Here is a 16,216-nt window from a genome sequence, read left to right as displayed (position 1 = left end):
TCTCACAGAAACATGGTCACATTGGCAAACGTACTATTGGTTTGGCATTTCAAGTCTGCATTGTCTGTAATGCAGCGTGTCACACACGATCCATTGGATTTACCTTAATCTGCCTCTTCATGGTAATGCAGAAGAGCATAATGAAGTACATGACCAAGATTGGCCAGAAAACGGGCACATTGAAGGCATCGAAGAACGTGCAAACCATGGCTACTACTATTCCTTTTGTAGCAGAGTGCCTGAAACCAAAGATAGACAAAAAAAAAAAAGGGTTATTTTCATATCTGGCAGTTTTGGCCCCACTTCACATCTCTGAGCATGCTGACGTCTGGTGTGGTACAGACTCACGTACACCAGCCACCTTTCAAATGACCCTTTTTACACATAAACTGACACAGCAAGTGCCAGTAAGCTACTTGACTGCAGGAAGAATCAGCCACATATGAAACGTATAAAACTCCGACAAGACTAGATGTAGGAATGTTGTTCTCCCTGGCTGGGGCAGGGGTAGTGCTCGATCAAGGGGTCACAGCCTCAGGATAAAGGGTACACCATTTAGGACTGAGATGTGACTAATTTCCTCACTCGAGGGTGGTGAACCTGTGGCATTCGCTACATGAGGCTGCAGAGGCCAAGTCACTGAATGTATTTAAGGAAAAAAATAGATTTTTAGACACTAAAACATCAAGGGATTATGGTAGGAGTACGACACTGAGAGGATCAGCCATGATCACATTGAATGGTGGAGCAGCTTCGATGGGCCAAATGGCCTGCTCCTGCTTCTATTTTCTATGTTTCTGCTCCCTCTCAGTGTGCAGGGCTCACTGGAAAATGAACAGGAGCAGCTGTCCTATTTTTAAAAATAAATTTAGAGTACCCAATTAATTTTTTTCCAACTAAGGGGCAATTTAGCGTGGACAATCCACCTAACCTGCACATCTTTGGGTTGTGGGGGTGAGACCCACGCAGACACGGGGAGAATGTGCAAACTCCACACAGACAGTGACCCAGGGCCGGGATCGAACCCGGGTCCTCGGTGCTGTGAGGCAGCAGTGCTAACCACTGTGCCACCCTAGAAGCAGCTGTACTGACTAATTTTCTCCTCCCTAGCCAAGCAATGCTTGGGTCCATACTACTACATCAGCTGAGATCAACTTGTGCAGATTATGCTAAGAACCAAACCTAAAAGCTGGTCAGGTTTGCAAGTTAAGCATGGCTTAACTTACTCTCTGCCTCCCAACAATTCAATCATTCAGACAGTTGGTCATCAGAGGAGAGAAGGTCAAGAGGGAAATTTGATAGAGGTGTTCAAAATCATGTAGTAGGTACAGGGGAACTGCATCATGAGTTTTAATGCAGCAAGTGGTTTGGTTATGGATTCCACTGTCTGAAAGTGTGGTGAAGGTAGATTTAGTCATGGCCTTCGGAAAGGAATTCATCAACTCCATGGGAAAATATTTGCAGGGCTATGGGGAAAAGGTGGGGGAGTGGAACTAGCTGGATTGCTCTTGGAGAGAACCAGAATGGGCTGGATGGGCCAAATGGCCTCCTCCTGTATTGTGCTGCCAGGGTTAGTGTCCAATCCTCAGCAAGCTGACTGTAAATTATTCTCCCAGAACCTCAAAGTTGTGGAGCTCCTCATCTTTCTTAATCTTCCCTTCCACATTGACAATTCAATAGTCTTTTAGAAGTTAAGCTTGATATCACCAACACTATTTCTTGATTATAGCATTCTTGCGCACATTTAAGTGTTTTAAGACAGTGTGGTGCCAGGCCCCAAAGCAATTTCTGGATCCCTTAGCTTCTGACTTCTGAAAGAACTTTCTTTCTAAAAAGGTTAGCAGAAGTTTTTTTCTGGAAATCTTAAAAGGAGGAAATTGTAGGTTGGCTGATGGGGAGATTTTTTGGTCTTCTCTTCAGTTAACCCAATTAGCATTGTGCTAATGTTCTGGTGATTTAGCCGACCTCAATATCCTTCAAACTCTGTTGTGCATTTCATTACTTTTGCCACCTCCATTTTATGTTTGAGAGACAATAACTCTGATGTAATTCTGCATTATGTCAACATATCAACATACACATTGGGAGGAGTTGGCCATTCGAGCCATTCAATAAAATCAACTCCATTTCCGCCTACCCCCAATAACCTTCAACTCCCTTGTTAGTCAAGAATCTATTTACCTTTTAAAAATATTTATTGACCCTGCCTCCGCCACTCTCTAGTTCCAAGTAATCACGACCCTTGGAGAAAACAAATTCTTCTCATCTCCATCTTAAATAGCAGATCCCTTATTTGTAAACGGTGTCCCCTAGTTCTAGTCTCTTCCACAGGGGGAAAATATCTCTTCAGCATCCACCCAGTCAAATCTCATCAGCACCTTATACATTTCAATAAGATCCCCTCTTACTCTTCTGAACTCTAATGGATACAGGCCCAGCCAGTCCAACCTTTCCTTGTAAAATAACACCCCAGCCAAGCTCAAGTTGAGTGAACCTTGTTTGAACTTTTATTTATTGAAATTATTTTTATACAAGGCATTTTCACATATACAAAAAGAATCAGAAGAACCCCAAAACAATTCAGTAAACAACCAACAACCACACCCCACCTGCTCCCCGGACGCCCATCCCCTCAGATCCTGCTTTCCCCATTTTAACCCCCACCCCCGGTCATGCACGTTCAATAGTGATATCGGGCAGTACGACTCACACTGCTCCGGCTCTTATCCTTCTTTAAAATCAGAGAGTTGGAAGCTTGCAACAATTTAGGGGGGAGTTCCCCCTCTTCCCTTGCTTCATTATACACCCTCACCAGTAGGTCCGTCCCAACATTTTATAAAACTCTACCAGGAACCCGTCCAGCCCAGGAGCCTTCCCTGCCTGCATCATCCCCATATTATCCATCATCTCCCTCAGCCCAATTGGGGGCCCCAGTCCCTGAACCAGCCCCTCCTCCACTTGGGGGAACTCTAACCCATCCAGGAACTGCCACATCCCCCTCCTCCCCGGTTGGGTGCTCCGACACATACAGCCTCCTATAAAAGCCCTCAAAAACCGCATTCGCCCCTTCTGGGCCCATCACCTCCTTGCCTTTATCATCCCTAACTTTACCAATCTCCCTCACCCCAGTCTTGTTTTCTCAACTGATAGACCATCATCCTACTAGCCTTCTCCCTGTATTCATACACTGGCTCTCCGCAGCTGCCCTAGCGGCCAGGTCTCTGGCACTGAGTCTGGCTCTGGGGCTCAGAAGGGAAGGGGGAGAATAGAAAAGCAATAGTTGTAGGAGATTCAATGGTTAGGGGAATAGATAGGAGATTCTGTGGTCGCGAGCGAGACTCCCGGAAGGTATGTTGCCTCCCGGGTGCCAGGGTCAGGGATGTCTCGGATCGTGTCTTCAGGATCCTTAAGGGGGAGGGGGAGCAGCCAGAAGTCATGGTGCACATTGGTACCAACGACATAGGTAGGAAAAGGGGTGTGGTGGTAATAAACAAGTTTAGGGAGTTAGGCTGGAAGTTAAAAGCCAGGACAGACAGAGTTGTCATCTCTGATTTGTTGCTGGTGCCACGTGATAGCGAGGCTAGGAATAGGGAGAGAGTGCAGTTGAACACGTGGCTGCAGGAATGGTGTAGGAGGGAGGGCTTCTGGTATTTGGATAATTGGAGCGCATTCTGGGGAAGGTGGGACCTGTACAAGCAGGACGGGTTGCATCTGAACCAGAGGGGCACCAATATCCTGGGAGGGAGGTTTTCTAGTACTCTTCGGGAGGGTTTAAACTAATTTGGCAGGGGAATGGGAACCGGATTTGTAGTCCAGCAACTAAGGTAGCCGATATTCAGGACGCCAAAGCATGTAATGAGGCAGTGGGGAAGGGAACACTGACAAAGGAGAGTACTTGCAGGCACGAAGATGGGTTGAAGTGTGTATACTTCAACGCAAGAAGCATCAGGAATAAGGTGGGTGAACTTAAGGCATGGATCGGTACTTGGGACTACGATGTGGTGGCCATCACGGAAACTTGGGTAGAAGAGGGGCAGAAATGGTTGTTGGAGGTCCCTGGTTATAGATGTTTCAATAAGATTAGGGAGGGTGGTAAAAGAGGTGGGGGGGGGGTGGCATTGTTAATTAGAGATAGTATAACAGCTGCAGAAAGGCAGTTCGAGGAGTATCACCCTAATGAGGTAGTATGGGTTGAAGTCAGAAATAGGAAAGGAGCAGTCACCTTGTTAGGAGTTTTCTATAGGCCCCCCCAATAGTAGCAGAGATGTGGAGGAACAGATTGGGAAAGGTGCAGAAGTCACAGGGTAGTAGTCATGGGTGACTTTAACTTCCCAAATATTGAGTGGAAACTCTTTAGATCAAATAGTTTGGATGGGGTGGTGTTTGTGCAGTGTGTCCAGGAAGCTTTTCTAACACAGTATGTAGATTGTCCGACCAGAGGAGGGGCAATATTGGATTTAGTACTTGGTAATGAACCAGGGCAAGTGATAGATTTGTTAGTGGGGGAGCATTTTGGAGATAGTGACCACAGTTCTGTGACTTTCACTTTAGTAATGGAGAGGGATAGGTGCGTGCAACAGGGCAAGGTTTACAATTGGGGGAAGGGTAAATACGATGTTGTCAGACAAGAATTGAAGTGCATAAGTTGGGAACATAGGCTGTCAGGGAAGGACACAAGTGAAATGTGGAACTTGTTCAAGGAACAGGTGCTACGTGTCCTTGATATGTATGTCCCTGTCAGGCAGGGAAGAGATGGTCGAGTGAGGGAACCATGGTTGACAAGAGAGGTTGAATGTCTTGTTAAGAGGAAAAAGGAGACTTATGTAAGGCTGAGGAAACAAGGTTCAGACAGGGCATTGGAGGGATACAAGATAGCCAGGAGGGAACTGAAGAAAGGGATTAGGAGAGCTAAGAGAGGGCATGAACAATCTTTGGCGGGTAGGATCAAGGAAAACCCCAAGGCCTTTTACACATATGTGAGAAATATGAGAATGACTAGAGCGAGGGTAGGTCCGATCAAGGACCGTAGTGGGAGATTGTGTATTGAGTCTGAAGAAATAGGAGAGGTCTTGAACGAGTACTTTTCTTCTGTATTTACAAATGAGAGGGGCGATATTATTGGAGAGGACAGTGTGAAACAGACTGGTAAGCTCGAGGAAATACTTGTTAGGAAGGAAGATGTGTTGGGCATTTTGAAAAACTTGAGGATAGACAAGTCCCCCGGGCCTGACGGGATATATCCAAGGATTCTATGGGAAGCAAGAGATGAAATTGCAGAGCCGTTGGCAATGATCTTTTCGTCCTCACTGTCAACAGGGGTGGTACCAGGGGATTGGAGGCCAAATACTCCTCGTGCTCCCCTACTGCCTCCTCCACTTTTTAGATCGCTCCACTCGCTCGATCCCAGATCTCAGTGGTTCCACCACCTTGGCTAGGTCTTCCAGGGCCTATTTCCACTTCTGTTTCTGAAACTTATTATTCAGGAACTCTACGAACTGCTCCTTTGACCACTGGGCAGGCAGCGTCCTCCGCCATATTTTCCTCTGGCGCACCACAAAGATTCTCCTGCTCCCGCTGCTCTTTCTTTCTTGCACCACTCCTTCACCGTGGATCCACCCACCAGCCATACCAGAGGAGTATTACCTTCCCAGGCACTCTTGTACCTCAAATACTTTGACCTAAAAAAAATCCACCTTTAGCGGGAGCCACCAAATGTGCCTCCATCCATTCCATAGCCGCCACCGGTTAAGTCCCCAACTTTGAACTGTTTCTTTTTTTCAAATATAAATTTAGAGTACCCAGTAATCTTTTCCCAATTAAGGGGCAATTTAGCATGGCCAATCCACCTACCCTGTACATCTTTGGGTGGGGGTGGGACCCTCGCAGACACGGAGAGAATGTGCGGACAGTGACCCAGGGCCGGGATCAAACACGGGTCCTCGGTGCCATGAGACAGAAGAGCTAACCACTGTGCCATCGTGCTTAATTTGGTCCGAATTGTCATATATTTGATGGCATAGACATCATGGAGTAGACACAGTTCTCTGCAGCTAAGATCGGGATTCCAGATTGCCGTTTTGTCTGCCTGGTGCCAGGGTTTGGAACATCTACTCTTGCCCGGAGAGGAACTTGTAATGGGAGGGAGAGGATACAGTGGCCGTGGTCCAGGAAGTACCAACGATATAAATAGAATAGAGAGAGATGTAGAATCAGTTTGGGTCGAGATGAAAACTAGTAAAGGCAGGATGTCACTAGTGGGAGTGGTTTATAGGCCCCCTAACGGTAACAACGAGGTAGAACGAGGTATACAGTAAGAAATAATGGGAATAATGGTCTCAACTCCACAACCCAAAAAGATGTGCAGGGTAGGAATTGGCCACGTTAATTGGGTAAAAAAGAATTGAGTACTCTAAATTTAAAAAATAATTCTGACCAAATCATGCATTTTTAATCTCTGTGGTTCTGGAAAGCAGGTTTTGGTGAATATTACCATAAACACAAAGTAGAGACAGCAAGATCATCGCAACAGATTTTACCACCGAAGTGTTCACTCTTCTCCCATTCGCCAATGATGCCAGCTTGGCTGTGGAAGTGCACACTGGGTATTGGCCAGGTTGCTGTTGAGGAGACAACACCAGCTGCCTTTCCCACCTCACGTTCCTCCATCAGCCAAACACTGACATGAGCTGTGCAGAAGGCAAGGAGCAGCACTCTCTAGTCCTCTCCACAGTGTGAAAGAAGCCTTTCATTTATACAGCATGTTATCACATCTGAGCAACATTTAAACCAGCTTCACCTATAATGAATTTTGAGACTCGAGACTGCTGTTGTATGGGCAAAATCAGCAACCATTTTATATTAGCTTATTTTCATTGGGATTGTTAATCATTATTTGCCTTCAGTGACCAGTAGTTCAAAGCTGTTCCACAAATATGCCTTCAATGCATTCAAAAATATGTTCACATAAACTGTCAATATTTTCTCAATTAAAATTCCTATGCTCACATTTAGTGTGAAACTTGTCATACTGTAATTGCATCCTCACACCAGTTCCTGGCACAAGTCCTCAGCCTGTACTAAAAACAAACCGCTGTTCTCCAAACAATAAATTTTCTATTTTTTTTCTATTTAGCTATACAGAATAGTGAATTAAAGTGTTATAAAAATTAATGGCAGAATATTGAATGTTAAATTGCGGCTGGATTACATCAGCAAGTCCAGGTACAATAATCTGCAGCCTTCAAGCCCAGTTTCACCTGAAGACTACAGTTTAATTTTGACTAGCAAGATCATGGGGTTTGATTGGTATTTATAATAAATATCTAGATAAAATAATGCAGCCACTATCAGGAGCCCTGCAATTTTAGCAAGAATGATTTGAAAGTCTTGTGATTCACAGGACAACTTCCTAATAAACTGGAAATTAGGCGTTTAATTAGCTGGGAGCCAGGTCTTTTTAAAAAATAATTTAGTGTACCCAATTCATCGGCGCCGAGGTCCCAGGTTCGATCCCGGCTCTGGGTCACTGTCCGTGTGGAGTTTGCACGTTCGCCCCGTGTTGCGTGGGTTTCGCCCCCATAGCCTAAAGATGTGCAGGGTAGGTGGATTGGCCATGCTAAATTGCCCCTTAATTGGAAAAAATGAATTGGATACTCAAAATTTAATTTTAAAACAAACTGCTACATTAATGTAAGTTGTTGGTACCTCTCAAGCTCTTTCTGTATAACGCACATTGCAGTGGTCTTGCAGGACAAATTGTGCCAGACTGTGGAAAGGTACAGTTACTTACCTTCTGCCCGACCAGTGTCTCCAGGCATCAACTCCACACTCTGGTGATGTAAACATCACTGTACAAGCCTCCACACTACAAGTAAAAGCAGTGAAGGAACTGCCAACAAACACTTCAATCAGACAGTGGAATCAGTTAGAATGTGGAACTCACTACCACATGGAGTGGATGTAGTGAGTAACATAAAGGGGAAGTTTGGTTAGTATGAAGGAGAAGGGAATAAAAGGATATGCTGATGGGATGAGATGAAATGCGGGTTGAAGGAGACCGAGGTGGAGCATAAACCCAGGCATTGTGTTGGGCTGAATGGACAATTTCTGTTCTGTAAACTCTAATGTCATTCAATGATGTGTGCTTGGTAGCTGGTAATTATTTAAAACTGCAAAGTGGTACCTCCATCCTGTCCAAAGTGATCGGAATGCTTTTCATGGGTATATCAAATTGTCTCCAGTACTATCACCTCTCTTGGTATTATAAACAGTGGTTCAGCCAAGTGCGTCAGCATGCTTAAATTACAATCACAATGCTGTGCAGTTCTGAATAGCTGACAACTGCCAGACTTCTATTAGAGTGTCCTTCCTTTTGATTTCCCTTTGTTCCCATTTCTTTTATTTTATCTTTAATGCTTCTTTTGGTCTGGGGATTGTTAATTGAGATATACGTCAGAGCAGAGGAAGTACGGAATTCAAAGTTTCAAATATCTTGACAATGGGAACACTATGCCCTCAGGGTTTGTATTTGGGAAAGGAAATCCCAGACTTTCGGGCATCCAGCAGATTGGAGGAATTTGGTTCAGTTGATTGGCTGGCGGCCAATGGGTTGGCCAGGGACAGTGTTCTGCCTGGCAACAGACAGCGATTGGTTCCTGCCAGGTGGGGGTTTTCATAGAGAACCCAGCAGAAGCCTTTAGACCCTCGAAGAAAGAGGAGCTGTATTTTCTCCTTCTCTGCCAGTTGCCTGTGGTCTCAGTGAGTGCTTGTTTTACCCCATGCTGTGAAACCCAGAGATACTGAGCCTGCAGTGAAGATCATTACAAGCCAGAGGGAAAGAAAATACCTAGGAAAGCCTGAACTTGAGACAGAAACTAACTGGAAGAGGTCCATCTAATGCCAAAGATCCGATCTTTTATTTTTTTTAATCATTATTTTCTTCCCCCCCCCCCCAACCACCCTTTCTCACTGTTGTATGTGTGTTTATATATATTCTTTTAAATTTAGAGTACCCAATTCATTTTTTCCAATTAAGGGGCAATTTAGTGTGGCCGATCCACCTACCCTGCACATTTTTGGTTGTGGGGGTGAAACCCACGCAGACATGGGGAGAATGTGCAAACTCCACACGGACAGTGACCCAGAGCCGGGCTCGTACCTTGGACTTCGGTGCCGTGAGGCAGCAGTGCTAACCACTGCGCCACCGTGCTGCCATATAGGGCGAGTTAAAAGGGGGGTTGGGAATTAGATTGTAGTTAACCAGTTGTGTTGTTGCCTATTTAATACATATTACTGTTAAATAACAAAAGGCTATTTTTGTGTTACAATTTACAAACAGGTGGCTGTACTTAATCGGGATCAAATCAAAAACTTTGGAAATTTAAGTAACTTGAATTTCACTTGTGTTGCGACCCCGTGTCAAGTTGTGACACCTTCTACATACAAAACAAAACCAATAACCTCTACTGTCCGTATTCTTTTGTTAGCGTGCTAGAAGAAATGAAATATCCAGGCCCGAGGCAGCGTAAAACAGAGGCCAGCATTACAGAATTTGGATTTTGTGGTGCTGCTGTCACTGTGGAGGATGGTTGTTCTAGACTCCAAACCACTTACCAGAACTTGAACTCTGGCAGCCTTCTTATAAAGGGTCTAAACTCCTCGTTTTGCTTCGTCGGTAAAGCAGGTCCATCATCTGGGAGGGAGAGAGAAATGATATTAACATTGATCAGCGGTTGGGATGCAGCAGCCTCATAGAAAGAAAGAAGTTACACTCAAAGAGTGCTTCTACAATCTCAAGATGTCCCCTAACTCTTTACAGGCACTTTACACTATTGGAGTGGAGTCACCATTTTACTGTGGAAAACACAGCAGCCAATTTGTACATAGCAGGATTCCACAAACTGCAATGTAGTAATAGCCACAATATCTATGGTTATGATCTATCATTTAAAGGACCAGGAAGAAATTATTGACCAGGAAGAAATCCTTTGCTTTCCTACGAAATAGTGTCATGAGGTCTTCAATATCCACCTGATAAACTAAGACCCCTGTTTGCTCCAACATCTCACCAGTAGTGCCGCACTCCCTCTGTACCGCACTGGACTGGCTGCCAAGACTTTGTGCAAGGCCTGAAACCAGGACCTTCTGAGTCAGTGTTACCAACTTAGCCACAGCTGTCAGAATAGGTAACAGATCAGTGTTCCTTGCTGTTTGATTGTGTTTGCGGAGGTTGTGCATTGAATGTGTGATAGTTTTATAGCATGGACCCATTTGAACCACATTGGTTATTGGAGCTGTAGGCTGTAGTTGAATTTCAAAAAACATTTTCTTCAAATTTTAAAAGAATTTAAATTACCCACTATTTTTTTCCAATTAAGGGGCACTGTAGCGTGGCCAATCCACCTACCCTGCACATCTTTGGGTTGTGGGGATGCAAACTCCACACGGACAGTAATTGGGGCCGGGATAGAACCACTGTGCCACGTGTCGGCCCTGCAAAACACTTAAGAGTCACAGTGAAATCCAGCAATAGACCCGGTCTCATCTGCGATATCAGCTCGGCCTGTGTGTATCAAACTGCACTACTGTGCAGGAAATATGGTATTTTTAAAAATAAATTTAGAGTACCCAATTATTTTTTCCCAATTAAGGGGCAATTTAGTGTGGCCAATCCACCTACCCTGCACATCTTTGGGTTGTGGGGATGAGACCCACGCAAACACGGGGAGAATGTGCAAACTACACACAGATAGTGACCCGGGTCCGGGATTCGAACCCAGGTCCTCAGCGCCGTAGGCAGAGACTTTTTCCCAGGGTAGAGGGGTCAATTACTGGGGGCATAGGTTTAAGGTGCGAGGGGCAAGGTTTAGAGAAGATGTACGTGGCAAGTTTTTTTTTTACACAGAGGGTGGTGGGTGCCTGGAACTCGTTGCCGGAGGACGTGGTGGAAGCAGGGACGATAGTGACATTTAAGGGGCATCTTGCCAAATACATGAATAGGATGGGAAAAGAGGGCTACGGTCCCCGGAAGTGTAGAAGATTTTAGTTTAGACAGGGAGCATGGTCGGCGCAGGCTTGGAGGGCCGAAGGGCCTGTTCCTATGCTGTACATTTCTTTGTTCAGTGCTAACCACTGGGCCACCGTGCCGCCCGTATTTTTCATATACAGTATATTAGCTTTCCATTTTCTTAGCAAATGGGCTGTTTCGTAGTTCTTTCAGTCACATAAAAGAAATCAGTTGCAAGCAGAATTTTAACCTCACTTGTACTTTCACTCACAAGATCTGTGTTCAAGTTCAATCATGAATAGGCGGAGTCACTACCTGACTTCATTGGAATTTAGAGTACCCAATTCATTTTTCCAATTAAGGGGCAATTTAGCGAGGCCAATCCACTTACCCTGCACATCTTTGGGTTGTGGGGGCGAAACCCACGCAAACACGGGGAGAATGTGCAAACTCCACATGGACAGTGACCCGGGGTCGGTATCAAACCTGGGACCTTGGTGCTGTGATGCAGCAGTGCTAACCACTGCGCTACCCTGACTTTATACAAATCTATCAAGGATACAAACGTCAGAGCACTTGCACGAATGAGAGCTGATCAGAAACTGTCAGGATTTGTGACAAGGAGGTCATATCTTATCATTCTAGTTGAATTTTTGATGCTGAATGGAGGATTGTCTATTACTGTCCAATTGCACATGCTGGCTGGAACCTGCAGGTCCAGGAACAGTATCAGGCTCAGCCACAGCGCTGACTAATGTTAAGGCTCAAACACAAAGCATGACCAGAGGGTTGCTGGTACCTGTGGAAAGGTACCTCAAACAACAGCCGGCATTTTGAGGTGAAGTCGTAATCTTGTGGAATCACGTTTTTACTGTGCACTCAGGTATCAAAGGAACAGTGTCAGATGGAAGCATATACCAAGTAAGAGTGAATGTAAAAACAGTCAACCCGAATTAATAATTGCTTCTTTCCTACTGCATGAGCTATGGACCCATGGGGGGCTCCTGTTCACTGACAACATAATTGCTACATACTCACAGCACCAGATCAGTCAGACAAATAAAGCTCATTGATTAAATTTGACATTTCTTTTGCAGTTATAATTATTACCAAAATGCATGGAAGAGAAAGCCATTCACTGCTGAACATCAACAGCAGCAAGGCTGCTTGTTCCACGGACAACCTGCCATCTGCCACAGACTCAGCATCAACATGAAGATTTTTTAAAACTCCAGTTTCCAAATATTCCCAGCCCAGAGAGTTGTTGGATGTGCTGGAAGCTGGATCTCCTGATTGACCCTTTTAAAGGTTCCCTGGGGACGGGCAGCTGGCTGGGAAAATTGCAGAACTGCTGGAGGTCACAGGGCAAATTTTGACAATGCCTTCCTCATCTTCCTGAATCGTTGTAACTACGCAACTTGGATGGCTAACAGCAACGAATGATCAGCCTCACCATTCCTCATGGAATAAGGAACACCAAAAGACTTTCACCCAGGGTTAAATTAAAAACACCTTTTTGGGAAAAGTGAAAAAGGAACACATCACAGAAGACATACAGATCTCTCGACAGTGTTTTGGATCAGTACCATGGTCTCCACATTCTGTGATGCAATATAATGGGGTAAACTTTCTTTCTAGAGTACGCTTAGCATGTGGAATTCTCAGCTCTATTAGATCGCCCCTCAGCCTTCTCTTTTCTTTTTAAAAAAATAATAACTTTTATTAAAGTTTTCACAAAATATCAACAACAAAATGTTAAAGGAACCCAATAGAATTAAATACAAAACAAAACAACCCCGTGCCCCCCCTTCCCCCTATACATAAATAATAAATTAACACCCCGAAACACATAGCAAAAATAGCAAATAAAGACACCCCCTCAGATCCCCCAGTTTAGACAAACAAAAATAAAATAGAGCCCCCCCCCCCCGGGTTGCTGCTGCTGACCATTGTCTACCGTTCTGCCAGGAAGTCCAAGAACGGTTGCCACTGCCTGAAAAACCCTTGCACCGATCCCCTTAAGGCAAATTTCACCCTCTCCAATTTAATAAACCCCGCCATATCGTTGATCCAGGATTCCACGCTTGGGGGCCTCGCATCCTTCCACTGAAGAAGAATCCTTCGCCAGCCTTCTCTTTTCAACACACAAGACCCAGCATGTTCATCCTTTCCTGTTTTTTCTATCTTTTTAAAAAATAAATTTAGAGTACCTAATTCTTTATTTTTCCCAATTAAGGGGCAATTTAGCGTGGCCAATCCACCTAGCCTGCACATCTTTTTGGGTTGTGTGGGGTGAGACCCATGCAGACACACAGTCAATTCTGGTACCACCATTGCAAATCTTTTTTGCACTCTCTCCAGTGCCTCTGGATCTCTTTTATAATACAATGATCAGAACTGTATGAAAAACTGATGTTTCCTCAGTTTTTTTCCAATGTATATTTCCTTCATTGTGTTCACATTAACGTATCTGTCCGTCTCTGCACTCACAAAGAAGGGTGCACGCACCATTCACCAAATACTGTCTGTCATTTCCCCAGAGGCCCATGACACTGCTGTGTCTTCAGCTCATTAAATCTATTCCTTCAAACACATGGATAGGATGGGTATAGAGGGGTACGGCACAAGGAAGTGCTGAGGGTTTTGGGAAAGATTGGTATCATGACAGTACAGGCTCGGAGGGCCGAAGGGCCTGTTCCTGTGCTGTATTGTATTGTTCTTTGTTCCCCACACACAATGGAATCTAGCCAATCCATTTAACCCTCCAGTGAGAATTCCCGCAACGTTTTTTAACTTCTGTGCCTCCTCAAAAGTGAATCAAAAGAATCCTCCAGGATATACACCCGACACCAAATGATATCCTGGACCCATTCCTTTCCCTGACGTTTGTCAATGGCTGACACAGCTCAGGACCATCTTTCTCTCTCTATTTATCCTTAGTACTCTCAATCCCATTCTGCTGGTTCTTTTAAACAGCTTTTCTGCTGTGCCAGTGCTGGCAAATCCTTTCACCTGGGCTCTGGCTTCAATGCTACAGATGCACTTGGAAATTTAAGTTGCTGGGCTAACAGGACTCAGTTATACCACTGGGATGTGAGACCTATGCATTGTGAGCCGGTAAGATTGGCACAGCCTGGACACAATACAAAAGTGTTTGAGACACAGCATCTGCTGCTTTATCCGGGATTTTCGAATCTCCAGCTTTGTGGCAGGAATAAATCCTTCTAATCTCCAGAACGCTTGACGTTTGTTAACTCTGTCCTCCAGTTCTCCATCCATTGTTGAAGTTATACATGCTGCTTTTTACCTGCATTATCCAGTTCTCCCATCAGTTGAGACCTGGTCATGCCACTCCCCTCACTCAATCTTTTCTCCACAAATACAAATCTGAGTTTGACCATTATGTTTCCAAAGCTCAGTCGAATAATATTTCTGATCACACTTCTCAAAATGAAAGGGATCCAATTTCACATGCCTTTTCTACAAATTAATGGCATGTCAAATCCTCACACACAAATCTGAAGTCTCAGTACCTGGATCTTCCATGAGTGAAGGGTCGACCTTTGGGGACAGGAAAGCAATGAAGAGGTTCAGGTGGTAAATGCCCAAGGCGTACGTCACAATGTACCATCCCTGAACAAGAAAAACACCAAAATTAGCAACAAAAGAGATGATGGTGGGAGGGGGTAGGGGGAAGGAGAGAGTTGGTCCAGGCACACAAATCATTAAAAGATCAAGGATAGTACAGAAAATGATCAAAAAGGCGAATGGAATGTAGACATTAGACCCACATCTGGAGGATTGTGTTCAGTTTGACCCATTGCACCTAAGGAAGGCTAAAATGGCCTTGGGAGAGATTGCAACACAGATTTCCCCAAATAATGCCAGAACTCCAAGGATTAAGTTACGATGGGAGATTACATAAACTAAAGTTGTATTCCACAGAATTTAGACGGATAAGCTTTGATTTGATCAAAACTTTTCAGATATTATGGGCAACAGTTCCACCCCATGACTGCTGGTAGGCTAGTTGAGAACTCGGGCATATGGACCAAAAAGCAGAGCCAGACCTTTTAGGGTGAAGTTAGGAAGCAGTTCTCACTGTAAGGCTAACAGAGGTTTGAAATTCTCTTGCAGTCAATTATTAATTTGAAATTGAGATTGGTAGAGTTTGGTTGACCAAAGACATTTAAGGGATATGTAGCAAAGTCAGATATATGGAGTTAGGTCACAATTCTAATTGAACGGCAGAAGAGGCAAGAGGGGCTATACAACTTTACTACTGTTTTTACGTTCTTTTCACAGAAGATTCAAAACAAAATGATTGCTGTCAATTTTTGATCCTTCCTATGATGACCTGTATCTAAGGCAGGCAGACCAGAAAGATTCCCTGGTTCATGTCAAGGCAACAGGCCTCAAGTTGGGAAGGGATAGTTAGCCTTGGTGTCCCAGGAACAAAATTGACCACAGAACGTCTGCTACTAAATACTATCCACAAACTGCTGCTATAGGTGGATTTCAGGTGAATTTGACTATGATGCTCCATGGAGACAAAACGTCCAATGTCCAGGTCTACACTGGACTTGGGAAATCTCCTAAGAGCAAATAATGTCCACTGGTGTACCTCAGAACAGTCAATTTGTTACAGAGATCAAACAGGGAAGGGGGAAAAAACCAGAATGTTTGCTGGATACCGGACTTCATTAGGCCTAAAACCAGCCTCTATTCAATAACATTTGCCACATTTTCTTTTCAATAAGGATTTGCTGCTTCTCATGGCCTTTCTCGAAACACAAGGGTGATTGTGTTGTTTGATTGGTTTTTCCAGCATTGCTACTGCCAATACTGCACTCGGTTCAGATGGCAGTAGAGACAAATTGGAGCACTTTTACATCAGTCCATCAGTCTGGCCTGGATTTGAAGCCAGTTCACCAAGGTCAGAGGGCAGTGTTGAACCACTTTGTCCCACCCACCCCTTACCATTATGTCCCATCCCGAATTGAGAAACGGTAAGGGATATTTATAACCGTGTTTGAGGGGCTGTTCGTCGTGGGAGGAGGGGGGGATGAAAAAGGGGGGGAAAAATATGTACAGACTGTATAATTGATGGCTGGGAAGTATGTTTCTCGGGATGTTTATTCACTGTAACCTGTTTTGATACATGTTTGTAATAAAATAAATATTCCATCCTGAAAATATCCTCAGCAAAAA

At 44.4% G+C, this 16,216-nt stretch overlaps 1 protein-coding gene across 2 annotated transcripts in view; it reads right to left on the bottom strand.

The window, feature by feature from the left end:
* Window positions 1–16,216, bottom strand: part of rer1 (retention in endoplasmic reticulum sorting receptor 1) — a 44,409-nt gene that overhangs the window by 4,961 nt on the left and 23,232 nt on the right. For both annotated transcript variants that reach the window (XM_072478057.1, XM_072478058.1), the window contains 3 exons: window positions 14,539–14,638; window positions 9,613–9,691; window positions 104–239 (listed from right to left, as the gene is read on the bottom strand). In XM_072478057.1, coding sequence (XP_072334158.1) covers window positions 104–239; window positions 9,613–9,691; window positions 14,539–14,638 — 315 coding nt within the window. The remainder of the gene's footprint in view (window positions 1–103; window positions 240–9,612; window positions 9,692–14,538; window positions 14,639–16,216) is intronic.

Source organism: Scyliorhinus torazame, chromosome 16, assembly GCF_047496885.1.
Source record: "Scyliorhinus torazame isolate Kashiwa2021f chromosome 16, sScyTor2.1, whole genome shotgun sequence".
Taxonomy (NCBI): Eukaryota; Metazoa; Chordata; class Chondrichthyes; order Carcharhiniformes; family Scyliorhinidae; genus Scyliorhinus; species Scyliorhinus torazame.
Note: the sequence above shows the minus strand (reverse complement) of the source record. Positions and strands in the feature narration are given on the sequence as shown.